Genomic DNA, 27,021 nt, shown 5'->3' on the forward strand with positions numbered 1-27,021 from the left:
GTGAAAGGAAGTCGGAAGTCTTAAGGTCTCCCTATTTCCATTGAAAGAATAGCCTTACTCCCTGAGCTTGGCCATGAGCATGCTCCTGTTCGCTCTCTCTCCTTCTCTACCAAAAGCTTATCCCTTATCTTGCGAGACGCGACATTCCTCGACAATGTGGTCTACTGTTTCATCGATCTCTGCAATGGGAACATCTAGAGCCTACTGGGCAATACGACCTACAGACAGGTGGAGAACTAGTCACATTATTATTATTCAATAATACTTGAGTAATGTCTGCTTATTATATTTCATTCATTGAAGTATAATAACATACATTTATGAACATGTGGTTTTATATTATATAACTCTCTTGACTTCTGTTATAGAGAAATAACTTTTGTAATTTCTTTTGCTAAAAATGTTGGGCTAATCGCGTCTGACACATATATCATTTGTATACGTGCAGCAATATGGCCCATTGAATCGAGTGAAAATGTTTTCTACATACAATGGCGGTGCAATGTAACCGTGGGCCCGGGTTCTAGAATGCGACTGTGACGATACATGTTTGAGCCAGATGACAACGATGTGTTAATTTGATGTTACGATGACACTGTGTTGATCAGAATCTGCGTTTCTGATAGTATAATTATTTATTGATATCACCTTTGAACTTTATATGATTTCTCCAACAATATTGTGATGCTGGAGATACTACTCTAAAGGGTTAGCTAAAAAATTGAAATCTTATTTAAAAAAACAACAACTAAGAATCACTTTAACACTATAAACACCACATAAATGCAAAATACTATTCATTTCAATTCTTTGACTATAGTCGCAGCTCTCTCAAAACTAAATAAGAAAGTCTTGAAATACTTTCTCTTGCCTCCCCCTCCTTCAAGTAACGTCCAAACTATTTTTAGAGCTTATAGAAAAACGTCATCGTTTAAAATAAACATGTCATTACTTGTCAACAACATACAGCCATGACCTTTCGCTACAATCTAAAAATAAACTTGATGCATAGCTTTACGTTGGTGACAACGAGGTTAAGCCCATTACGTTGATTTGAATGGGCCTGAATCCTAAGTGAGCAATGCTGTATCTAGTGTGTGCCTGAATCCAAAGTGAGCAATGCTGTATCTAGTGTGTGCCTGAATCCAAAGTGAGCAATGCTGTATCTAGTGTGTGCCTGAATCCAAAGTGAGCAATGCTGTATCTAGTGTGTGGCTGAATCCAAAGTGAGCAATGCTGTATCTAGTGTGCCTGAATCCAAAGTGAGCAATGCTGTATCTAGTGTGTGCCTGAATCCAAAGTGAGCAATGCTGTATCTAGTGTGCCTGAATCCAAAGTGAGCAATGCTGTATCTAGTGTGTGCCTGAATCCAAAGTGAGCAATGCTGTATCTAGTGTGTGGCTGAATCCAAAGTGAGCAATGCTGTATCTAGTGTGTGGCTGAATCCAAAGTGAGCAATGCTGTATCTAGTGTGCCTGAATCCAAAGTGAGCAATGCTGTATCTAGTGTGTGGCTGAATCCAAAGTGAGCAATGCTGTATCTAGTGTGTGCCTGAATCCAAAGTGAGCAATGCTGTATCTAGTGTGCCTGAATCCAAAGTGAGCAATGCTGTATCTAGTGTGTGGCTGAATCCTAAGTGAGCAATGCTGTATCTAGTGTGTGCCTGAATCCAAAGTGAGCAATGCTGTATCTAGTGTGCCTGAATCCAAAGTGAGCAATGCTGTATCTAGTGTGTGCCTGAATCCAAAGTGTGCAATGCTGTATCTAGTGTGTGGCTGAATCCAAAGTGAGCAATGCTGTATCTAGTGTGTGCCTGAATCCAAAGTGTGCAATGCTGTATCTAGTGTGTGGCTGAATCCAAAGTGAGCAATGCTGTATCTAGTGTGTGCCTGAATCCAAAGTGAGCAATGCTGTATCTAGTGTGTGGCTGAATCCAAAGTGAGCAATGCTGTATCTAGTGTGTGGCTGAATCCAAAGTGAGCAATGCTGTATCTAGTGTGCCTGAATCCAAAGTGAGCAATGCTGTATCTAGTGTGTGCCTGAATCCAAAGTGTGCAATGCTGTATCAAGTGTGTGCCTGAATCCTAAGTGAGCAATGCTGTATCAAGTGTGAGAAAACATAGCCAAGGAAACAAGACATACGAAAAACAACACTCAAAGTGCGCATGCTGCTCATGGAGTAAACGAAAACGAGGCCATTGGTCAACTAGATCCTAGGATTCCGAGCAACATTCTGAATCGTCAGATATTCTGAATGTACTTTTTTTTTTTGTTTGTCGCCAGTGTGGGACTTCCCAGACCGCAATTGTCTTGACTGAATGTATAAAATCAACTTCATAGAAAACAAAGTAATGAATGTTTATCCTGGTTGATATCTTGAGCTCAGCTTGCACGAAATACATTTTAAAATTACTTGGAATAATGAGCCATTGTCGAATTGTGGATGAGGTCTGTGATATTTAATATACTAGATAGATAATTTAGAGGAAGATGTGCAGTCATACGAATCATGTGAAGAGTATTAATTGAATATGTTGTACATGTCCATTATAGACATATTAAATTTTTACAGTCTATTCATACAAGTAGTACATGTAATTCAAATGGTGAATATGTACCGTAATATTAAGGAAAGAAGTAACAATGGGCTATGTTGGACTAGTCCGTTTCGTTTCTTTAATTAAAAAGTAGAATCACTAATTGGGCCGGAAGTGCCTTTTTTCCCTATATATCTTTGTATTTTTCAGTTCTCTTTTTAAATTAAACTGACATTATTATGCTATAATTTTAAGTGTGCCTGATAGAGACAAAAATTCTGCACAAAAAATACGGGTAGTTGGGATCAAACCCGATAGAGGCTATGTTCATAAACGAAAAATCGCATGATGAATGTACGTGTTAGTTCAATATATTTTTAAGTTTCATTTGTTTCTGTTAGACAAAGTCACATGGTAGATATTTGTTGATATCCTTATTCTAAAAAGGAATAATAATAGAATTATACAGTAAATTAATCACCAAGTTTTTATTTTATTTTTAATAGTTTTGAAAGTCTGATAAGATAACAAAGAGAGTTTGTGTTTTGCAAATGTACACAAGGTACACTATGAGTCAGTCCATCTCTTCTAATTGTTTAGAAATGAGTGTAAAAATGTAGGCTTCGATATTTTTAGCTTGAATTCAAGAAGTTACAGACTTCAAACAACTAATATATTGCCTCTTCCATAAAACTTTGTATTTAAAAAATAAATTTATCCAATGCTCGAGATCCTGCTTGTATACTTAGGCCCTATTTAAATCGATCCGGTATCAATGTATTAAGTAGCAATAACTCCGCAAAAAAAAAATTAAAAGAAAGAAGATATATTTTTTTGACGGTACGGGGTACCGGCACTTTTTTTCAATGTCGGGAAAAATTATTACTTTTTTTGTATTTCAACGTTAATTGTTAATTTATTAGTAGTTGAAAGTTAGGCCATCTATCACTGAGTACCGGAGCCTCTTTTTTATTTTTACAAAAAAAAAAAACGCACTTTATTTACCTTCAGTCGACATGCCGTATTATGAACAACATCTCTATGTGAAAGTCTCAATCATCTGGAGTCTTAGACAGTCATTATTTTAGACTAGATTTAAGTAGAGTCTACACCTAGATCTAGTAGTCATTCGCAATTTTATTATTAGGTCTCGGCATTGAAAAGTAAATCTATTAAACTTTAATAGATCTAAGTCTAAGTACTAACTTATTAAATAAGTCATTATAAGTAGAAGTATTATAATGAATATTGCATAGATCTAGATTGACTAGATTATAGATAGATCTTTAGATAGATCTCTAGTCTAGTAGATTAAGTATAGAGTATAGTAAACGTATTACAGTATTATTAGATCTATGTCCTATGTCTATATCTAATAATTAATAAACTTTAGTCTTTAGTAATATCTAGACTTTTTTTCTAATAAAAACTGACTTTAGGCATATATAGCATAGGCTAGACTCGGCAATCTAGTCTCAAGATAGAATCTATACTATTACTATTTGATTTTTATATATAGATCTAGACTGATCTAGACTAGAATTAGATTATAGATCTAAATATACTAATGGAAAGATGATATGCGGTGTTAGCTAATAGCGTTGCACAAGAAACGAACCTGGGTTTTTCTAAACTCTAATACTTGGTATGTAATAGTAAAACAGCACCTACCTAAATAAATCGTAACTAGAAATAAAAAACCTATATTTATTGTAGTATATATAGGTCTGTGGTTGTATTTTATATAGTCTTCGTAACTTCTTCTATAGAGAAATGACTTTTGTAATTTCTTTTACTGAAAAATTGGGCTATTCGCGTCTGACACATATATAATTTTTATGTTCAGCAACAAAGCCCATTAAACAAAATGAAAAAAATATTGAAAATATTTTTTTTTTATTATTTATTTTTCTTTTTTAAAGACAATTAATGCGAACATTCCCGAAGACGTGCAGTCCATTCAAGATAAATTGTTTCTCCTTCGCCAAATTTAAATTTCTTTTTTTCTTTTTTTTTTACTTTGAAAAAATTAGAAAGGTCAAACTAGAGTTCTTTCTCAGCGTGAGCAAAAAACTAGCAATTCTTTTCGAGGCGATATACATCAACAGTTAAATTTATAGGAAAACCGTTTTTTTGTAGAGCCGTTTTCGATGTCAAGGCTCCAGGTTTAACGAAGATACGAGTTGAATAGAGTTATTATAACAAACTTTATATTGCATTTTCATATTGTTTACAAATTGTTATTATTATTATTATTTAAAAATATCACACCTGTAAGGAAACACTATACTGACAATTTAAGAGTCGCCTTCCTATAATAGATTTCATAGTACAGTCATGAGATCTGCTTCGATTTGTTGCTTTCATCAAACAGAAATGTAATTGAAGAATAATAAATGTACAATGACTTGAGTAATTGTAGTAATAATTTAAAACATTTAAATTCTTATAGTCAATACAACGACCCGTTTTGGCCCCAATTTATCGTGGACCTTGGCGCAATACCCCCACCCCCCAACCGAACACCACGGTTGCTTCGCCACTGAGTATAGATGTCGCCATGGTTACGTACACATAGCTGGTGTAAAGAAGGTCAAGAAGAACATAGTGTTGCTAGTCAATCTGGACTACTAGGGACTACTAGCTACTATGGACTACTAGGGACTACAAGGGACTACAAGGGATTACTAGGGACTACAAGGGACTACAGGGGACTACTAGAGACTACTATGGACTACTAGGGACTACTAGGGACTACTAGCTACTATGGACTACTAGGGACTACAAGGGACTACTAGAGACTACTATGGACTACTAGGGACTACTAGGGACTTCAAGGGACTACTAGAGACTACTATGGACTACTAGAGACTACTATGGACTACTATGGACTACTAGGGACTACAAGGGACTACTAGGGGCTACAAGGGACTACTAGGGACTACTAGGGACTACAAGGGATTACTAGGGACTACTAGGGACTACTAGAGACTACTATGGACTACTAGGGACTTCAAGGGACTACTAGGGACTACTAGGGACTACTAGGGACTACAAGGGACTACTAGGGGCTACAAGGGACTACTAGGGACTACTAGGGACTACAAAGGACTACTAGGGACTACTAGGGACTTCTAGGGACTACAAGGGACTACTAGGGACTTCAAGGGACTACTAGGGACTACTAGGGACTACTAGGGACTTCAAAGGATTACTAGGGACTACAAAGGATTACTAGGGACTACTAGGGACTACTAGAGACTATTATGGACTACTAGGGACTTCAAGGGACTACTAGGGACTACAAGAGACTTCAAGGGACTACAAGGGACTACTAGGGACTACAAGGGACTACTAGGGACTTCAAGGGACTACAAGGGACTACTAGAGACTACTATGGACTACTAGAGACTACTATGGACTACAAGGAACTACAAGGGATTACTAGGGACTACTAGGGACTACTAGAGACTACTAGGGACTACTAGGGACTACAAGGGACTACTAGGGGCTACAAGGGACTACTAGGGACTACTAGGGACTACAACGGACTACTAGGGACTTCTAGGGACTACAAGGGACTACTAGGAACTTCAAGAGACTACAAGGGACTACTAGGGACTACAAGGGACTACTGGAGACTTCAAGGGGCTACTAGGGACTAATATGGACTACTAGGGACTTCAAGGGACTACTAGGGACTACAAGGGACTACTAGGGGCTACAAATGACTACTAGGGACTACTAGGGACTACTAGGGACTACAATGGACTACTAGGGACTACTAGGGACTACTAGAGACTTCTAGGGACTACAAGGGACTACTAGTGACTTCAAGCGACTACAAGGGACTACTAGGGACTAGTAGGGACTACAATGGACTACTAGGGACTTCAAGGGACTACTAGGGACTTCAAGGGACTACTAGGGACTACTATGGACTTCAAGGGACTACTAGGGACTACTATGGACTACTAGGGGCTACTATGGACTACTAGGGACAACTATGGACTACTAGGGACTACTATGGACTACTAGGAATACTAGGGACTACTAGGGACCAGGGCCGGTCCTACAGGTTGTGGGGCCCTATGTGAAACGGATTGCGCGGGGCCTAATTTGGGTTGTGATAAGGATAATAAGTGAACATTAAGATTTTGTATTAGAAAAGAAATTCGTCTTTGCATTTTGTTCATACTTTACTAAGTACAAAATCACTGTCAAATAACTTTACGAGCCATCTACAGTAGATAGTAGATAGTAGTTTTCCAACAAAAAGCCGATAAACATTCAGATCTTTCCCTTTTAGTTTTACTATCGACTTTTTTTTAATCGCGAGTAGGATTGGCGTTTTCCATATTGAATGACACATCAAAATGTCAATTTTGTCTGTTTTAAGATTTGCTTCAGTTTTTCTGAGGATTTTAATAATTTCATGACATTTTCATGACTTTTTCTCCTAGAGAATTCCAGGAACCCTTTAAAATAAAAATGGTTTAATTTAATAGCTACAAGGGACTACTAGAGACTACTATGGACTACTATGGACTACTAGGGACTTCAAGGGACTACTAGGGACTACTAAGGACCAACGACACACTTCCCAGTGTCGCTCCAGGTCTCCCAAAGCTGAACCAATTCGTACTATCGAATCAGAGCCGCGCAGTCTTACATCGACTGTATCGACTGTAACGGCTCAAGTCCACTGTAGTTCGCTGTATAGACTTTAACGACAGTAGTCCACTCCAGTTAACTCTACCCTAGTTAACTTGCATCGAGTCGTACACATTTCTCTTCCACTAGAGCCGCACACGTCTTACATCGTCTGTATCGACTGTAACGGCTCACTCACGACTGACTTTCACATTAACTCTGGCTTATATAGAGTCCCTAATCGCTTCTCCAATGTTGCACAAACACTGCTAGTATCATCTGGAACAACACGTGAGGAAACGTCACATGCTGTCTTTGTTTTTACATGTAGATTCCAGAGAACACCTGCTGCAGTGTCATCAAGCCGGGGTCACACGTACTGACCTCTATCTGTCACTGTTCATTAGTACCTGCCCCCTTCGTAGATCTGTTTGTCCCCTGGAACAACACGTGAGGGCACGTCACATCCTGTCTTTGTTTACACGCGTAGATTCCAGAGAACACTGGCTGCTGTGTCATCTCGCTGGGGTAACACGTTGACCTCTACTTGTCACTGTTCATTTGTAACAATATATATATATATATATATATATATATATATATATATATATGTTGTACGCACGTTTATGCATAGGGTTAGGGTTTACTGGGCGTTAGGGTTAGGAAAAAAATCGCCCCCCCCCCACTCCAAAGTTCTGGATCCGCCAGTTGATGTGACTGTCACCTGGAGATATGAGCAGAGGAACTAACGTGACAAAATGTTTTCATTAGTCCCACTAATGTGTCCACCTAGAACTAAGGACTAGACTCTACCAGAATATTTCTTAAGTTGGTTAAAAAAAATACAAGTAATACACAAAACAAAAACTGGCGAAAAAATTACATTGGCCAGTATGGGGATCGAACCGACGACATTCGCGTTATTAGCACGACGCTCTAACCAACTGAGCTAACCGGCCATACATCCACTTCTGAAACATAAATTTATATATCTAGACTCTAGACCTATAAGCAACCTATAAATAATATCTAGGTGAATTAAAATAAAAATGGCTCGCCAAAAGGATCTTAAGACCTGTTTCCACATAACGCGAAAAAAAAGTTAATTCCTTAATTAATAATGAAGTGATCTTTCTGTGATGTAATAAAATATCCTGTCACGCAGCACGAGGCTAGGTGCAATGATTCAACTCGATTGGATAAGGAAAGTTTGTCAAAATAGATTGAAACTATGACCGTGAAGAAATTGTGAGTGATTGTAAAAAGACATGAGCATTTCTTATGCAAAGTGGTACACTACTATGGCCTTGGGTTTGTACACAATTACCGAGGCAGAGTAAAAGAAACCGAGTAAAAAAAAATCTACGCCATTGCCTGGTCATATCATTGTGTCATCCAGGCCATGGAAGATAATAGAGTCTGTGCTACTTACGACTTAAGACATAGCTGTTCATAGTCAGAATCAGATGGTTGGAAATGTGGACTAATTAGCTAGAAGTTATGGTTTAATTCCAGTTCACTTTTGTCTCACCCCCCCCCCTCGAATTTGTTCATCCTCTTTTCACTCTCTCTCTTTCTGTCTCTCATTTGATCTGTGTCTTATCTCTTTTCTTCCACTTTATACCCATGACATCAAGACGATGTACAACACTTATGGATTAATCTACTTTCGTTATCTATATGGCTCAATGTCATGGAAGTCCTATCAATCTGGAGCAGCTCAGTGTGACACAACACTCATGTACTCTCAGTGTGTAGTACACAATGACTTTGTGACTTTGGAGAGGATTGTGTCTACACAACAGTCATTGATCTGTCTAGTAGTGTTTACCTCAGCCACCAGATTTTTACCAGGTCTGTTTGCTATCAACTGAACTATAGACATCATGGGAGATTCTGAGTTGAGTATTTTTCTAGTTTTTTCTTTAAAAAAACATTAATATTTAAAGCATTAAGTTCATGAATTGCCTCTATAAGTAGCTCTATTTTTTAAATGTAAAATATCTTTATACTTTTTTTGATGCTTTTTTTTTTGTAATGGATGTACGCACTGGATTACCTATAAAATACTTCCAATGGCACGCGTCTCAAATAGTCTGTGACAACCAGTCTTACCTGGCCTTCACTTATGGCTCAGATATTGTAATCTTCAGACAGAAGCGGCTCGTATGGCTCAGATATTGTAATCTTCAGACAGAAGTGACTCGTATGGCTCAGATATTGTAATCTTCAGACAGAAGCGTCTGGCTACTCACTCAGGAGAAGCAGACTTGTAATCTCTGCTGCATTGCGGCTATGCCCAAACATGGGAAAGGCTTTGAGAGTCAACCCTGATGAACATCTGGAGTCAGTGATCCTTGGGCAGCTTGTAATACACAGTGCCTCACCCTGGCTGATCTTGCGACGCCCCTGATCCCAAAGTTTATCGGCACTTGGCGTTCCTTTGGACAAATCATCCGCGAGAAGAGGGTGGGGGACTGCTGCGTGGGCGACATCGTTCTGACATGAACATAGCTAGTACTCAGTCATTCATCTTGTTTTTATGAGTTGATCCATAATCCCTACTCGACTGGAGGAGATCAAATGTGAAGGCTTGCTGAAAAAAAAAAATTACTGGAATTTAAAGACACTAGGCAACGGTATACTTCAAGCATGATGAAAACCGACTTTAAAATCGGATTTTCAATGGGGATTTTCTCTCTGGATATATGTACGTGACAGACAGACAACATAAACACAACAACGACTTTAAAAATCTAACGGTAACCAATTAAAAAAATGAAAGTACTTTTCGATGTTTGTATCTAAAAAAAAAAGATATCGTTACCACTGCCTCTTGCTAGTATACTACAAGCTGTGAAGCAAGTTGTTTCAATCCTCTTCTCAGCTTGCAAATTCTTCATCGGGTACAAATACAAACTAGCAAGATAATGACAGATGACTTCTGACTTAGATAATGACAGATGACTTATGACTTAACTTACTTGAACACACGTCTCCAACGAAATCGGATCTGGGCAACTTTTTTTCCATCTGTCATTCCAGTATCGACCTCTTCCAGGTTTTCTTAGGCCTTCCCCAGTTCCCTCCTTCCTTGAGGATTCTAATGAAATGCCTGCAACATTGGTAGTAGATTATCGCAGGGTGTGTTCTATCCAGCTCCACTTTCACTTTTTAATATCCCGGGGTATTTTGGTTTTTTACTTGTTGACAGTAAATATCTTTTCCTGCCACCTAATTACCCAATGTACGGTGACCGTTGGTGGACGTCTGGAGTTGATAACTTTTGTACTAGCCCATCACTTATTTTGCTGTTAATAACTAATAAATGATAGAACTAAAAAAAAAATAGATTTATACATTCACTTCACCAGGATTTATTTCGTTAAAGGGGGGGGGGGCATTGCGGCGTGTTTAAAAAAAATGCTCATTTTTTAAAATAAAAATCTATCATTCATTAGTTATTAATTAAGAGCAAAAAATCACTTTTACAGAAAGTCGTAATCTCCACAAAGTATGAATTGCCTTTTTTTGGTGTGTGTCTGTTTCGTGTTATTGTCGCGATAAAAATATTGCGTAATGTGATTCAGCAGTATTTAAAAAGTTGAAAGCTATATGGCACTGACCTTGGTAATATACATATTTTTTAACCGTCTAAGATTTCTGCAGTAATTTTTTCCTATTGTATATCTAGTAGGTCAAGGAGAATGCAGTTACTTTTAGATAGGTTAATGCAGTGGTTCTTAAACTGTGGTACGCTACCCCCCTATGGGTTCGCCAGATGACCGTAGGGGTGCAGAGAAAGATGAAACTTGTAAACAATTGAAATAACTTCTTTGCTAAAAGCAGTCAATCTGATCGCATTATTTGAATAGTAATAAACCAGCCCATCATTACTGTTTAATATTTCTAAGATGACCTAAACCAGGGATGCCCAACATGCGGCCCGCGGGCCAGATTTGGCCCGCAACGTGTTTCCATCCGGCCCACCTAAATGTCGGCACATAGGGTAGAAATTCCCCCTTTTTCCAAAAAAAAAAAAAAAAATTAATAGGTGTAAAAATGTACATACCTACGTTAGAGCTAAGGGCACTCTATTTTTCTCTGATTGATTGGTACCATGACATTTGATGTTTGATGTTTATTAAATAGATTTCTGAATTTAGAATCTACGTTATCTACTAGGAAAAGTGACACGGTCCTTTAGTATTTTGTGAAACATGATCAAAAGCCAACCTGTTGGTTGTATAAACAAAGTGTGTGTCTATTTTTAAAAACAACAACATATAAACGGCATTATAAAATGAATATGACGGCATTCTTAGGTTTGAGCCGCGAATGAAAGATTGTTAATCTTCGCCTAGAGATTCCAGGATCGATGGGAATATTTACCAAAAAGAGACACGAAGATAAATGTTTAAAATATCCCATGAATTAATGAAGCACAGGATCTACGTGTTTCTAATCAAATAGTTTCAGGTCTATTTCGTTTTTGTAGGCCTACGCTTTCGTTCATATGACCCGCGACATGAGTCTCGGAAATTAAAATGGCCCGCAGGTCGAATTAGGTTGGGTATCACTGACCTAAACCAAAGATTTGAAGACATTCTTCACTATCCACGACTGTGTATTGAACCTTTTTAGGAGTTAAAAAAATATGTATATTACCAAGGTCAGATCCCAATCGTACATGAATCCAAAGCAAAATAGGAGCAGCTTATTGAAATATCCACAAATGAGGAGCATACATTAAACCAAAGTTTGACCAAGGATACCACAAATTCTGGTTTCAACAACAAATTCTTACAAAACTGCTTTTCGTCTTCTGACTTGCTACTACGTAGATTCATTACAGTAATAAATCTTGTCACTGATTCAAGAAACTGACTAGAAATGTATGCTCGTTGAGATTTGTGATTGCTACATACACACATTGAGCCGGAACAGGTTCTAAATATACTCATCTCAACAACTTCCCCCGAGTCATTCCTATTTTAAAATCTTATTGTAAACAAAAGTTTTCATTTCAGTAGACACACCTTCAACATAATGTGTGTGTGTGTGTTTTTTTTATTTGTAATTTATATGTTATGTATGTATGAGGCCTTTTCATTTAGTGGTCTGTGGGCAAGTTTTAACTATATAAAGCGGTCCCGGGTCAAAAAAGTTTGAGGACCACTGGGAAATTGATTATGAAATGCTTAACTATGAAGTATCTGAAACATTTGTATCCCTTTAAAGAGTTCCATCAAGCTTCTAACTCAATGACACAAACATGGACACTATCAGAATTTTGTTTTATTACATCGTTGTCGGAAATGAGTTTAAACGTATTTAATTGTGTAAGCTTCACTGTGAAATCTTCAGTTTGAGGAGTTAGTAGGCCTAACAGTAGCCCCATGGGTTATGTCAGTGTCAGATCAGTTCGTAACTACTTAGTGTGCTATTTATCGTAAATCTATTTTCTTGATGTCAGCTATTCTCTTTTTTTTGTTTGTTACACTCCAATAATAACCTCAGCCACTTTTATATCCTATACTCTTAAGAGAGCAATTCTTGTATATATATATATATATATATATATATATATATATATATAATATCAGGTGACCGAGCCTCGCTCGGATTAATAATTTGTTAAGGAAGGATATATACCCGAAGTCATTTTGAGAATATTTTTGTACCAGGTGGCCGAACCTCGCTCTGTTAAATAATTTCGGAAGGATATATACCCGAAGTCATTTTGAGAATATTCTTGTAATTACGAAAATGAACGATCGGATAAAGACTACTAATCTGAAGAGTTGTTTTAGTGTTCTGTTAGTTCTAATTGTAGGCCTAATTGAACATGTCGATTAAATTTAAAGTCTTTTAAGTCCTCCTACAGTCTAGACAAACTACAGCTCAAGTCCGTCTTAAAGTTTTGCAATCCATCTTTTGTGTAATTGTATTGTAGGCTTACTATTATTGGCTTGGAAGAAAGTCTTTGCAGTGTAACTTCTCTGCGTTATAGGGTAAAACATGCACTTAGTGACAAAGTAAAATGGCTCATTTTTTCTTATTAGACTTAAATCATTGCATTAGTTTTCTAAAGAAACGTTTCCGTAGGGCACCTCTGTTACGCCGAATAATATGCTCGTTACCCATACGGCATACGTGCCCTGCCCAGCCTGACTGTCGGACTATAAGAAGTTCATACCGGCTTTTGCCATCCATCCATCCCAGTGGTGCTATGACCTGCTTTTACACATCCCTCCATTCAGATCTCTCCTGGGCTTTCCGTCAACACGCCCTAACTCCAAGCTTTTTACCGAGGTTTATAGTTAAATCAAAAGAGGCTGCAGCGTACGCAAACTCGTTGACCGCTAGATGGATATCATGTTTAGTGTGAGCTAGTAAGGCGTAGAGAAGCTGTGTTATGACCATTTCCTTTGTTTTGGTACAGGACAGTAGACACCGAAGCATGAACACATGGTAATAATTCACCAGCAAAATAATAATAATAATAAGGCTTGTCTTAGAGTCCGAAAATTAATGAGGATTGCAGCTGTGACCTACATATCTTGCCACATCCAAGGCAAGCATAACCATTGTCCGCGGTGCTCGATTAAGATTTTCTTTTAGCGTCTGCGTCTGTCCTCGAAGCAAATTTTCTTTTGGTCTCAAATGTGTATCCGCGGCCTCTGTATAGAGGGAATTCTTTAAGTCCGACAGTTACGCTGGACAGAGCAGTATCCTGTATGGGAGACGAATCTCAGACGAACGCATGCCAAAGGCAGTCTTTTTTGGTGAGCTAAAAAAGTGGTCGACGTAACACCGAAACTCTTAAAACACCAGCTTATGGCACAAACTTGACTTAGCTGACATAGAAGAGAGCACATGGTTGCATGCAACCTCAGAACGAGACAGCTGGAGGGCACCAGCTAAATAAACAACAAAGTAAAAGGTATCTACACCGCTCTACACAATTAAAGTGTAAACAACTTATTAAGCACTTAAAACACAATAACTAATCATACATCGGCACATTTAATTTCATTACTTTTCTTTCATAGTTCTATAATAAATCAATCTACAGTAAGATGGTGCGCAAATGTTTAATTAGGTCTATTGATTCTTTAAAACTCGTTCTTGTTTGCAAAGAAATATTTTAGTATACTGCGGTAAGCCTAGTGACGTAAGCAGCGTTTTTCCCGTTTACGTCATGGAAATTTTTCATTCATAAAACATTCTAGCCAAAATTAATTTTTCGATAATGAGGCATTTTCAAACCGATATAACGGTCGACCTCGAGTTTTCCCGATGTGGCCAATGAGTTGAGAATTTTTTTCTCACTAATATGCACATACCTTGAAATTTTAAAGAAAATCGTTAGAGCCGTTTTTGAAATAAAATTTATATATATATAAATATATATACATACATACATACATACGAGAATTGCTCGCTTAAGAGTATAGGATATATATATATATATATACATTTTATTTCGAAAAAGGTTCTAACGATTTTCTTTAAAATTTCACGGTATGTGCATAATAGTGAGAAAAAAATTCTCAACTCATTGGCCACATCGGGAAAACTCGAAGTCGACCGTTATATCGGTTTGAAAATGGCTCATTATCGAAAATTAATTTTGGCTAGAATGTTTTATGAATGAAATTTTCTATATGATGTCAATGGGAAAAAAACTTGACACCGCTTACGTCACTAGGCTCACAGCAGTTCACTAAGACATTTCTTCGCAAACAAGAACAAGTTTTAATGATTCAATTGGCGTAACACATTTGCGCACCATCTTATTGTAGATTGATCCATTATGAAACTATGGAATAAAAATAAAAATAATGAAATTAAATATCTTTATGTATGATTAGTTATTGTGTTTTAAAGGCTTTATAAATTATTTACACTTTAATTGCGTACACCCGTAGGAAGCTTTTACTTTGTTATTATTTTGCTGGTGAATTATTGCAATGTGATAAGGCTTCTAAGTCTACTGTCCCATACCAAAACATAGGAAATGGTCATAACACAGCTTATCTATGCCTTACTTGCACAACCAGGGCCGGCCCTAACTTTTGCGGGGCCCTATGTGAAATGTTAGGATTGCGCGCGGACCAGTACGGGTAAGGATAAGGATAATAAGTGAAAATAAAGATTCCGTATTAGAAAATAAATTCGTATTTGCATTACAATTTTACTAATTGAAAGCTGACAATGCCGCTTTTTTTTTATATCACGCATAGGACTGGCGTTTACCATATTGATTGACACCCCAAAGTGACAATTTTGTCTTTTTAAGGACATTTTTATGAGTTTCAAGAGATTTCCAGGAGCTTCTTGAAACAAGGAGACCACGGGAACCCTATTATAAATTATAATGGTTTAATTTAATAATTTACACCTAGAATTAGCGCGGGGATTTTGAACCTTCGGGGTCCACTAAGGCAGCATAGGCCTAAGGCTGGCCCTGATGATATCCAGCTCGCGGTGAACGAATTTTCATCACGCTGCTGCGGCGATATTCTTGCAAAATGGTATGAACTTCTTATAATCCGACAGTCACGCTTTGCAGGGGACTTATTCCGTATGGGGGAGGAACATATTTTCGGCAATCTTTTTTTTTAATAAGCTGAAAGGTTGTCGGAGTAACGAGATGCCACACAATAACGCTTCTTTAGAATACTAACGCGATGTTTTTAAGTCTCTTGGGAAAAAATGCGCGATTTTACTCTGTTACTAGGTGCACGTTTTACACTAAAACGTAGAGATTTTGCATCACTTGATGCCATAATAATAAGGCTTGTCTTCGAGTCCGAAGATTAGTGAGGAATGCAGTATTTCCTGTGGCTGCGCAGACCCAGCTGTGACTTACATATTTTGCCTTATCCAGGCAAGCATAACCATTGTCCGCAGGTGGTCGATTTAGATTTTCTTTTCGCCGTCTGCGTTTGTCCTCGGCAGCAGATTTTGTTTTAGTCTCAAATGTGTATCCCGCGGCCTTCGTTAGTGACCTCCAGCTGTCTCGTTCGGAGGCCGCATACAACCAGGTGCTCTCTTCTATGTCAGCCAAGGAAAGTTGACGCAGAGCTGGTCTTTGAAGCGTTTCCGTGGGGCGCCTCTGTTACGTCGACCACCATTTTGCTCACCAAACAAAGACTGCCTTTGGCATACGTTCGTCTCCCATACGGGATACGTGCCCTACCCAGTGCAACTGTCGGACCATAAGAAGTCCCTCTATACTGTTCATACCGGCGTTGGCAAGGACATCGCTGTTTGTAGTGCGGTCCTGCCACCGTATGTCCATGATGGAGCGCAAGCATCTTTGGTGAGAGCACTCAAGAAGTCTTAGTTGTTTTCTGTAAGTGTCCATGTCTCAGAAACATAATGAATCTATTAATTGCAGTTGAAGTTACACTGCAAAGACTTTCTTCCAAGCCTATAATAGCCCAATAGTTTTACGCGAAAGAAGCAATGTAAAACGTTAAGACATGAGCTGTGGTTTTCTATAGGCCTACTGTTGGAGGGACTTTCTATTCTAATCGCCATGTACAATTACATTGCGAGCTGACAGAACGAAAAAGCAACTCTTTGGATTGATAGTCTTTACCTGATCGTTCATTTTCTAATTACAACAATATTTCCATAATGACTTCGGGTATATAATCTTCCTTAACAAAATATTCATCCGAGCGAGGCTCGGTCACCTGATATTATATGTGAACCAAAATGGGATAACAGTCATTGTGCTGGCCACGCAATATCTTATTGACCATTTAACATGTAAAATGTATCAGCTGAATTATTTCCTGCCTGTGGGATCTAATTTTTTTAAATTAAATTAAATCTATTAAGTATCACTATTTCCTAGCTGTGCCCCTTAGCACCATTTCCTAGCTGTACCCATTAGCACCATTTCCTAGCTGTGCACATTAGCACCATTTCCTAGCTGTTCACATTTCTGCACTATGTCATAGATTATCTTTAGCAAGATTACCATTTCCAAGAGCACCATTTCCCAGACACGTGACTCCCTAACACGAGATGGCCATGAGTATTTCCATAATAGAATAGTTCACGCTAGTCAGTTTTTAAATATACTATAGAATATTTGTTTGTTATTTGACGTTCATTTCATGTATTGTTTGCTCACCCATCCTTCTCTCCCCCCCCCCCCCCCCCCCCACGTGCAGGAGACAGTCTATCAGGTATGTGCCAGCCAAGTCCAACTATGAAGAAGCCGTGGCGGGTCTGAGCCTTGAAGACGTCACCCCAACCACCGCCGTGGTCTCTGCCAGGCTGCAAAGAAAAGGTCCGGTCACAGACCCCCTGATAATGCCCATCTATCACTCCAGCACGTACGTGCTAGAGAAGGCCGAGGATTGCTTGACAGCAACAGCAGAGGTCAGTTGTCTGGATCAAAATTCAAAATTCTTTCCATGTTGTTTCAGAATGAAAACGCTTGATTTGCTAAGAACTATAAATAACAAGATTACAAAGAGAGTTTGTGTTATCACACAAACTCAGAGACGGCCCCCATCAAATTCACCAATGGACGAGAAATATATTCAAGCCATAGTCTTGTTTTGATCGTTTAAAGAAATTTAAACAATGTGGCGATATTTTTCACATAAAAGCAAACAGTGCAACACGTCGTCTTTGATAAGACTCTGCTAATTCTTCTAGAATAAGTCAAGTAGCGTTAAGTGATCACCTAAGATCAGCATGGAAACTGTTAAGGACTTTTGGTTGTTCTTTCTATAAACATGTACTAAGGGTATGATTCTTTGAGGAGCGTAAGTTAATGCCCTGACTGTAGATCATTAAACCGTACACGTATTATAAAGTTCACTCATCAACAGAGTAGAACTTATTATTTATTTACAGCATTTCAACTGGTTACATACATAATATAGAATACATAATCATCAATAGTAAGAGTATTTAAATGTGCCCAACTTAAATATTCCAGGGAGCCTAGACTAGATTCATTATTAGATTACTTAAGGGTATTCATGACACAACATAGCATTACCCCAAATATTCGGCACACACATAGCAGAAATAATGTCTCTAATCTAGACAATACAACTGACAACAATCACCAACACCCTAAAAAGTGGTGTAATTTTTTGAACAATCTGCTTGCACATATAATTTTAAAAACTATATGGTTCACTTTCGGAAAAGAAAAAAAAGTAACCTTTGCATCAGAACTTTGAATGATCTAAAATATTATGCTGTCCTATTTTCATTTTCTTTTCTAGCTTCTGAGATCTAAACGGGATGTACGGACGGAGGGACGGACGGACAGACATTCCACTCAAAACTAACAGCGTCTTTCCCTTTTTGGGGGCCGCCCATGTCTCTGTCTTGTTCTGTTTCACTCTCTCTTTCTCGAACCAACTCTCTGTCTTGTTCTGTTACACTCTCTCTTTCTCGTGTGCCCCCTCTCATTTACTCTCTCTTTTTCTCTATCTCTACTCTCAAATGTACGCTCCTCTTCTTCATTTCTTAAGATTTCTCCTCTCTCTCTATCTTGCTCTCTCAATCTCTCTGTCTCTCTCCCTCCTTTCTATATTGTTCTATTCCTCTTTTTTTCTCTCGTGCTCTGTCACTCCTTTCTTTTCTTTCTCTAATACTCGCGCTTGATCTCCCTCTCGCTCCTTCTCTTTCCCCACTATCGGCCTCTCTTTCAAGTGTGTGACTTAACTCTTGTGAAGCTACAATAACCAGGTCACACCTTCAACACGCTTCTAACGTATTTTATTGCCACGAACTTTCGATTGGAAACTTTTTCACTGCTCTCCGTAAGCTAAACAAAACTTTGAGACACTTCTAAGACTGTCTCAAAGCTTCAATTTAAATACCATGGCAAATATTGTACAAAAATGAATCCAGAATGTTCAGTGAGAATTTTGCGTCCTTTAGAAATAAAGTGAACAGTCTATTGACACAGTCTCGGGTCGAGAAGATTGAATTAGTTGCAGACGACATAATAGGAGATCGTTTATTGAACATCGACAAAAGATGAACAGCCGCCTGTTATAACTGGAGGTGAAAAGTTTGAGAATGAAATAAAATTTCATTTAAACTTTGACATTTACTATGAGTTGTAACAAGAAAGCGTAGCGCCAGAGTATTTGAAGAAAAGTGTTTTTACAGTTGTGGATACAAACTTTAATTAAGAAATAAAAAAAAAACCATCCATCCTTCAATTTCTTCCATAGTTAATAGATTTCCCAGCATTTCAATTCAATTCTGCGTTAATACAATGCCTAATTACATGGTAACATGGAGTTCTGATACAAAGACGGCCATATTATGAATGAATCAGAAAACATTCATATTTACACATACTGACATAGACAGACACATTGATATACACATACACACACATTGACCTACACAAACACATATTTACGAGATCTTTCTTTGAAATCAATTCAACAAGGCCGTATATACGGCAGTTATCTCGCAGAAGAAATTTCAACATTGTCCTGTCAATACGATTGTATTCTTTTTTTTTTTCACGTTTGAACGGTAGATTTTTTTCTAAATCTAGCATTTATTAGCTGTTAGGAGCAAACTAAACGCTCTATAAGATGTAAACACTTTTTTTTAAGTTTTAAAATATTTGTTTAAATATTGTTCTTGTTTTACTTTACCTGACCTGCATAATTCTTACATATATACACCGTGCACTTTAGACGCCAGGGGAAGAAACTTTGAACTCTGAATGTAGGAAATAGCTTGGTGCCTCTAACTTCCCTCGGGCAGATAACAGCGCTCCACCTAATCCTCCAAGATTATTGTGGGGGGACCCAGTCGTATATATTTTTGTTTTCTGGGGTGGCATCACAAATAAAAATTGCAGAAACACTGCCTCATGACTATAAACTATAAAGTAGTCGTCTGGAGAAAAAAAGGATTTTTCTTCAAAGTGAAAAGTTATGTCCCTTAGTTGCTCTTCTTTACAGGTTGATAACTTGAAGTTAGTAAATATAGATCTTAAAATAGTACGTTTAAACCTCATTAGTCATTGAAGTCCTATGACTTCAATGGACAACGGAGTTGTTGTTTTTCCTCTTTGTTCATTCACAAATGTAAACGTTTCCTATTCCATGTGTATCTTTTTAATTAGACAATCTTTTTTTTTTGTCTCTCACTCTCTCTGCCTCTTTCTACCTTCCTTAATCTCTCAACTCACCTTACTCACTCTCTTCCTCTCTCCATCTCTCCCCCCTCTCTCTTACATCCTCCCTCCCTCCATCTCTCTCACTTGCTTTTAACCCTCTGTCCCTCTCCCTCTCTCGCCCCACCTCCCACTATCAATACTTTCCATCCCTCCTTTCTCTCTCTCTCTCTCTTTTTTTTTCTCTGTCATCATCATCTCTGTTCTAGACTTATCTCTTCAAACCTCTTTCAGTCACCGTGAGGTCTACAGTTAGGTAAATATAAGACTAACTGCAGTGTAGACTTAAACTGACTTCTGACGTGAATGTTGGTCGACAAATACTTTCTTCTTTGTTGTTCCAATGCCTGAAGCAGGTACTTACCAACTTGAAAGCTTCCATTGAGAAGGCGAAGGGGAGAGGAGGTTCAGGGGGGGGGGGGGACTACTGAAGACAGTTGTATCATGGAATGTCCAGGAGAACATTTGCCCCAGTTCGTTACGCATTGATTGATATTTAATAAGTTTGTTTCGTCTTTTTATCCTACATACATCTTGTTACATCTAGATAGTTCTTTGAATACTCTTTGAAATGTAACTAATCCGGTGAATTCGAGAAGCAACACATTAAAGGAATATATTTTCTCAAAGCAAAGATACAATTCTTAAATCAGAGATACACTCCTTAATACTGTGATACACTTCTTTAATCAGAGATACACTTTTTTAATCGGAGATACACTTTTTAAATCAGAAATGCACTTTTTAAATCGGAGATACACTTTTTAAATCAGAAATACACTACCTTAATCAGAGATATACTTTTCAAATCAGATACACTTCTTTAATCAGAGATACACTTCTTTAATCGGAGATGCATTTTTTAAATCAGAGATACACTTCTTTAATCGGAGATACATTTTTTTAATCAGATACAACCCTCAACACACATACCTAATACAAAACAAGCACACACAACATAAATAAGTCACCTATAGACACTTGAAAAGAAGATATATCTGCGTATCTCGGCATTGTCGTCTAGGTAATCCGGGTTCGAGCCCTGTCATTCCCTATCTGTCCTGTGAGAGCTTTGGACTAGGATGTAATCATCTTCAATTCTGCAGGAACATCCAAAATATGCAAAACAAAACAAATGTAAATTGTGGACTAATTTGTCTTTTTTTTTTTTTTTGTTGCCTGATTTCAGGGTGCGCCTATCTACTCCCGGCTGTCCAACCCAACCACGGAGGCTGCTGAGGCCATTATCAACTCCCTGGAGAGGGGCGCTGGCTCCATTACCTTCAGCAGCGGCATGGCGGCAGTGACGTCAGTGATGTTGGGTTTTCTGAGGAGCGGAGATCACGTGGTGAGTGAAACAGAATATAAAGTAGCAGAGAGAGGGTCCGGAAATGGGAAGGAGAGCTAGAAGGAAAAGGGGAGGAGGAGGGAGGGCAGGAATATTAGCAAGAAATACCCCCCTCTCTTCTTTTTTTTGTTTCGAAGAAAGTACTAGGTGGACAAAGCATTTCCTGTTACAGGCCAATCCATATGAATCGATTCTAAGTATCATTGTAACTCTGGGTATTGTTTTGAGACGTCTTAAGTTCGAACATGCCCTCTGGTTATATTCTTATGTCTTTCCTTCTCTATTTTTTTCTTCCTTTATTCTTTTTCGTTTTGTTTCTCTCTTTCTTTGTCTTCTTACGTTGATAGTATTTTAGTTTTCCTGTGGCTGTCTTAATACGTCCCAGACTAATGATAAGTGCCAGTCTTTTTATTTCATAATAGTTCTTAAAATAACTACACTTTTAAAATGGGTTTTGGTACAGAGTCGATTAGCGCGCTTTAAAAATAATTATTATTCCACGGGAAGTGAGGATTGTATGTAGGACTGGAAGTCGGGTGTGTAGGACTGGGAGTGAGGCTCATCTCACCGGGAGTGTGATTCACACCCTTTTGGTGGGCAAGTTTGTCACCCTTGTACAAGTATGTTGTTAAATGTTTACACTCTACTGAACAGATTTATCAACTTCCGGTGTATCCCGGCACAGCCACTGCTCTCAAGCACATGAAGAGCGCCTTCGGAGTGGAGCTGACTTCTCTAAAGGACGTCACTGTGGAGAAAGTGGAGCAGCTCATCAAGCCCAACACTAAGGTACAAGCACACACACAGACACACACAAATAAAGCACACACTCCACCCTCATAGATATAGGAATATAGTCGATCCAGAAGATTAGCTTATGTCATATACTGTGCACGCAATAACATTTTACTCACAGATTATTTGCAAAACATCAACTTGGATGCGCAATGTGTGTTCCCAGCAAGATGGTGGCAAGGATCTTCCTAATAATTTGCCAATGTACCAAAATATGGGTATTCTCTAAAATACCCATTTCAGACCTTGTGGTTTATTGAGCAGATGACACAAAGGTCATCTTTTTCTGTGGCCCATGGTTAACGAGGGTGTCATGTGGCACAACGACCTACTGTCTTTATTTTTTTCCCAACTTATGTCAGGCATCCATTAAAGTTGGGTAGACTCAGGGGCGCCCTAAGAAATTGAAACTCCAAGTCTTACACCCTTATCCGTACTCGAGAACCCTCGGCTGGGAAACCAATCGCTTTATGACTGCCTTTGTTATAAAAATAAATCTAATTGATTAGGTTAGATTCAGTATCATCTAGAATCACATTTAAGTGTTGCATTAATGTTATTTTGTCTACTGAGTGAACTTTATAGTTACGCTCAAGGTCAGTAGTAGCCTGAAAAACTTTCGCGGGAACGCCCCTGGAATGATTTCGATATAGCAAATGATTTCTTTCACTTGCAGCTTCTGTGGTTTGAGACTCCTTGCAATCCTGATGCTACAGTTGTAGATGTTGAGAGACTGGCAGCGCTGGCCAAAGCCAAGAACATCCTGATAGCTGTGGATGGCACATTTGGGAGTCCGGCTCTGCAGCACTTTATACCATACGGCATTGACTTTTCTGTTCACAGCTGGTGAGTTGATAGAGAACTTTTAATACGGCATATGTTACCCCGCCACCTTTTCCCATTTTTTATAGACACAAGTACATAATAATTATAATAATATTAAGGGTTGTCTTCGAGTCCGAAGATTATTGAGGAGTACAATATTTCACGTTGCTACACAGCACTACTTGCCACACCCAGCGTAGACATCCGTTGTCCGGCGATGGTAGGAGCTTCTCTTTTCACCCTCTACGTCTGTCCTCGGCAGTGGATTTTCTTCTGGTCTCAAATGTAAAACCCACGGCCTTTGGGAAAAAAAAACAACTCCAGCTATCTATGTCAAAGTTGGCGCCTAATCTGGTCTTTAAGGCGTTTTCTGGGGAAGGGGGTGACACCTCTGTTACGCCAACCACTTTTCATCTCACAAAAAATGATATGGGATATCTTTCCTGTCCAGCGTAGCTGTTGAACCGTAAAGCAGTCCCTCTATACTGTCCATAGTGGCTGTAGCACTTAGCTACTTATGGTAAAAGTTTTTTTGTTATGTTTTATGTTTTGTTGACAGCACCAAGTACATAGGCGGACACTCGGATCTGATTGGTGGAGTGGTGACCACCAAAACTGTGCAACAGTGGCGTGTCCTCAAACATATTCAAGGAACATATGGTAACATGCTGGTAAGTAGATACGTCTCAGTGATAAATGTGGGGCCGCCTATGGTTATTGTTAGAAAGGCTGACACATAAAGAAATATAAGAAAATATTTTTTTTTTAAATTAAATTAGCAACTTTCTTTAAAAATAAGCTCTCCCATAGCAAGGCATTTTATAATTCGGCTACAATAGAGATTAATCTTTTCCCTGTATTTTTCGGTTATAACAAATATATACATTTTCTTACCTGATTTGACTACATTTTGTTTTAATTATCGAGTGTTCAAATTATTGTTTTCTAAATAGAGGACAAATCTGTACTCTTTTTTTTAGCTTGAATGATGTATTGTTATTTAGTAAACAAAATGTGTCAATGAACTACAGAAAGAAAGTGTTCAATTTATCGGTACAACTTTCCTAGTAACATTTTAGATCTGTTTCTGAGCCTTTAGTTAATTCAATTCAAGAGTTTTGTTCTTTTTAAAGAAATATTAAATAAATTTAGTTTGACACAGATTAAAGTCTTCTAATAGTAAAAAAATCAAAGGTCAAAACGACCTCGTGATATGCATAAGGTACCCGCAAGCGTGTCCTCAATGATGGACGTCTAACAACTTATTCGAATTGTTAAAATCCTTGTCCTACTACATTCACATAATTCTAGAAAATGTAGATCTCGGTCATTGAATGAAACAGAACTGAATAACCTCTGAACTTATTCTAAACGATAGCCTATTAAAGGAACTAATCGATACAGTTATTTGCTCCATTTTTAATGATTAATGTTTTAACTGTACATCCATTGTGTGCTACGCTCCATTGATTTCCGACGGTTTTAAAAAGACAATACAAGTGAGAGGCTGTGTTAGCGGGTCTGTGTGTATGTGTTTATACAGTAAAAAAATAGTGTGTGTGTCTCTCTCTCTTAACAGTCCCCGCACGACGCAAGTCTGGTGATAAGAGGGCTGAAAACTTTAATTCTAAGGATGGAGAAAATCAGTGCCAACGCCCTGAGGGTGGCTACGTTTCTGGAGCAGCACCCTAAGGTGAGTAGCGAACAGTGTTGATGGAAGTACACATTATGGAGACCTGGTCAATAAGTATTGCTCTTTTTTTTTTTATTGATACCAAACTCTGGGTAAAAATGTCAATTATCGCAAGTTTAGGTCAAGCGGGTCATTTGTTTCAAAGTGTGGGTTAACACGATCACTTATAGCGAAGTATGGTCATTTACAGCGAAGTGCAGGCAGGGTCGGCCTTATGCAGAGGCTATCATCTGCCTGGGGCCCGCAATTGGTAGGGTTTCGAACAGGACTCTGAAAAAATTTTAAGAGAAGAAACTTAGCGTAACTTGTCGTTGGAGTACTCTAGGTTTTTAACATCTTGGTTTTTTCGCTGTTTCCTTTTGGGGCGACCGTATTCACTTCGCTTAGGGCCTCGAATATCTAAGTCCGTCCTGGTGTGGGTTAAGCATCTCATTTCTCATAAAGTGTGTGTTAAGAAGGTCATTCATCTCCAAGTTAAGGTCAAGAAGGTCATTCACAGCGAAGTGTGGGTAAGTCATGCTACCAGGCTATGACTTGCATTTCAATGACAAAACAAATAGAAACACAGACATACTTATTTGTTTCACTTGAATCCAGTGGCCTGGCCCTAGAGGAAGAGTCTGATCCCAACATAGAACTTACTTATTTGTTTCACTTGAACCCAGTGGCCTGGCCCTAGAGGAAGAGTCTGATCCCAACATAGAACTTACTTATTTGTTTCACTTGAACCCAGTGGCCTGGCCCTAGAGGAAGAGTCTGATCCCAACATAGAACTTACTTATTTGTTTCACTTGAACCCAGTGGCCTGGCCCTAGAGGAAGAGTCTGATCCCAACATAGAACTTACTTATTTGTTTCACTTGAACCCAGTGGCCTGGCCCTAGAGGAAGAGTCTGATCCCAACATAGAACTTACTATTATAGAATAACCAAAAAATTAAGGGTTTAGATTTCTAAAAAAATTATTCGTTTAAAATAATATGTGACAACCTAGTATCACTTTGTCTGACATTTCTTTGCCCACACCCTCCTAGACTCTGGAGACCGTGTGGTCTTAAGATATGAATGCTAAAAAGATTGCCTAACGTTGTATTAGATCTCAAAGTAAGGATGGAAGCCACTTCGATGAAGTTATTCACAACTTAGTTGACCTCATTCAGTCGTACAACAAGTAGGGGTCAACTAGTAGAGGTAACGAGATGCAAGTCTGGACATTAGTTATGGTCGGAACGATGTCCACCACACAGGAGTCTCCCCACCCCACGCAGCCAATTAATAAACATACATAATTTCTGTATAAAAACAACAATGATCACAACAACAACAATATTAACAACATCAAATAAAGCTTCAATCACATCATCAACAACATGAGAAAAACAACAACAAGAACAATGTGATAAAACAACAACAGCAACAGTCAGAAAATGTTTTTCACTATTTGATCCAGCAAGAAAACTGAAACTGGACATTTAAAATTCTTGCATATAAATTTAAGTCATAAAGGCAGCACTAGGGACCAGCCTTTTAACGATAGAAAACTGTGGATTAAATATAAAGAAATCAGGGTCTGCACTGACCAGGGCACCAACCAGCGGCCCTCCGATACAACTCTAGCGCTGCCTAGCATCAAAGCAGTGCTAAGCGAATTAACCTCTAGACCCTAGACATGTCCAAAAACATTTTTCTTATCTGAAGCCTTCGCTAGCTTGCCTTTGCCACCCCAAAAGTTAGCGGTCATAAGCCCTATCTAACGCCACCCCAACCTCTCCACACCTGCCTTCACCAACAACTATTAACAGAGCCGACGCAGACAGCTGTTAGTCATAGACTATATTAGAAGAACAATACCTCTATTTAAGCTGTATATCTCTCAAAAGAACAAGCAGATAACATAAATACAATACATATAGATTCAGTATAAAAAAAAAAGTCCCCTGTGCTGCCTTTCTATGTGTAATATGTCTTTCAGTG

The 27,021-nt window shown here is 38.4% G+C and overlaps 1 protein-coding gene and 1 non-coding gene across 2 annotated transcripts in view; one reads left to right on the plus strand and one right to left on the minus strand.

The window, feature by feature from the left end:
- Nucleotides 1–8,075: 8,075 nt before the first annotated feature.
- Trnai-aau (transfer RNA isoleucine (anticodon AAU)) lies at nucleotides 8,076–8,149 on the minus strand. The gene has a single exon. It is a non-coding gene; the product is annotated as a tRNA-Ile (tRNA).
- Nucleotides 8,150–8,908: 759 nt separating this feature from the next.
- LOC106079938 (L-methionine gamma-lyase-like) overlaps nucleotides 8,909–27,021 on the plus strand; it is a 19,786-nt gene continuing 1,673 nt past the window's right edge. Inside the window, exons 1-7 of the mRNA XM_056036019.1 lie at nucleotides 8,909–9,090; nucleotides 17,387–17,597; nucleotides 21,578–21,736; nucleotides 22,391–22,525; nucleotides 23,208–23,377; nucleotides 23,916–24,027; nucleotides 24,936–25,049. Of these exons, the coding sequence (XP_055891994.1) occupies nucleotides 9,077–9,090; nucleotides 17,387–17,597; nucleotides 21,578–21,736; nucleotides 22,391–22,525; nucleotides 23,208–23,377; nucleotides 23,916–24,027; nucleotides 24,936–25,049 (915 nt within the window). The 5' untranslated portion in view covers nucleotides 8,909–9,076. The remainder of the gene's footprint in view (nucleotides 9,091–17,386; nucleotides 17,598–21,577; nucleotides 21,737–22,390; nucleotides 22,526–23,207; nucleotides 23,378–23,915; nucleotides 24,028–24,935; nucleotides 25,050–27,021) is intronic.

This window comes from Biomphalaria glabrata, chromosome 7 (genome assembly GCF_947242115.1).
Source record: "Biomphalaria glabrata chromosome 7, xgBioGlab47.1, whole genome shotgun sequence".
Classification (NCBI taxonomy): domain Eukaryota; kingdom Metazoa; phylum Mollusca; class Gastropoda; family Planorbidae; genus Biomphalaria; species Biomphalaria glabrata.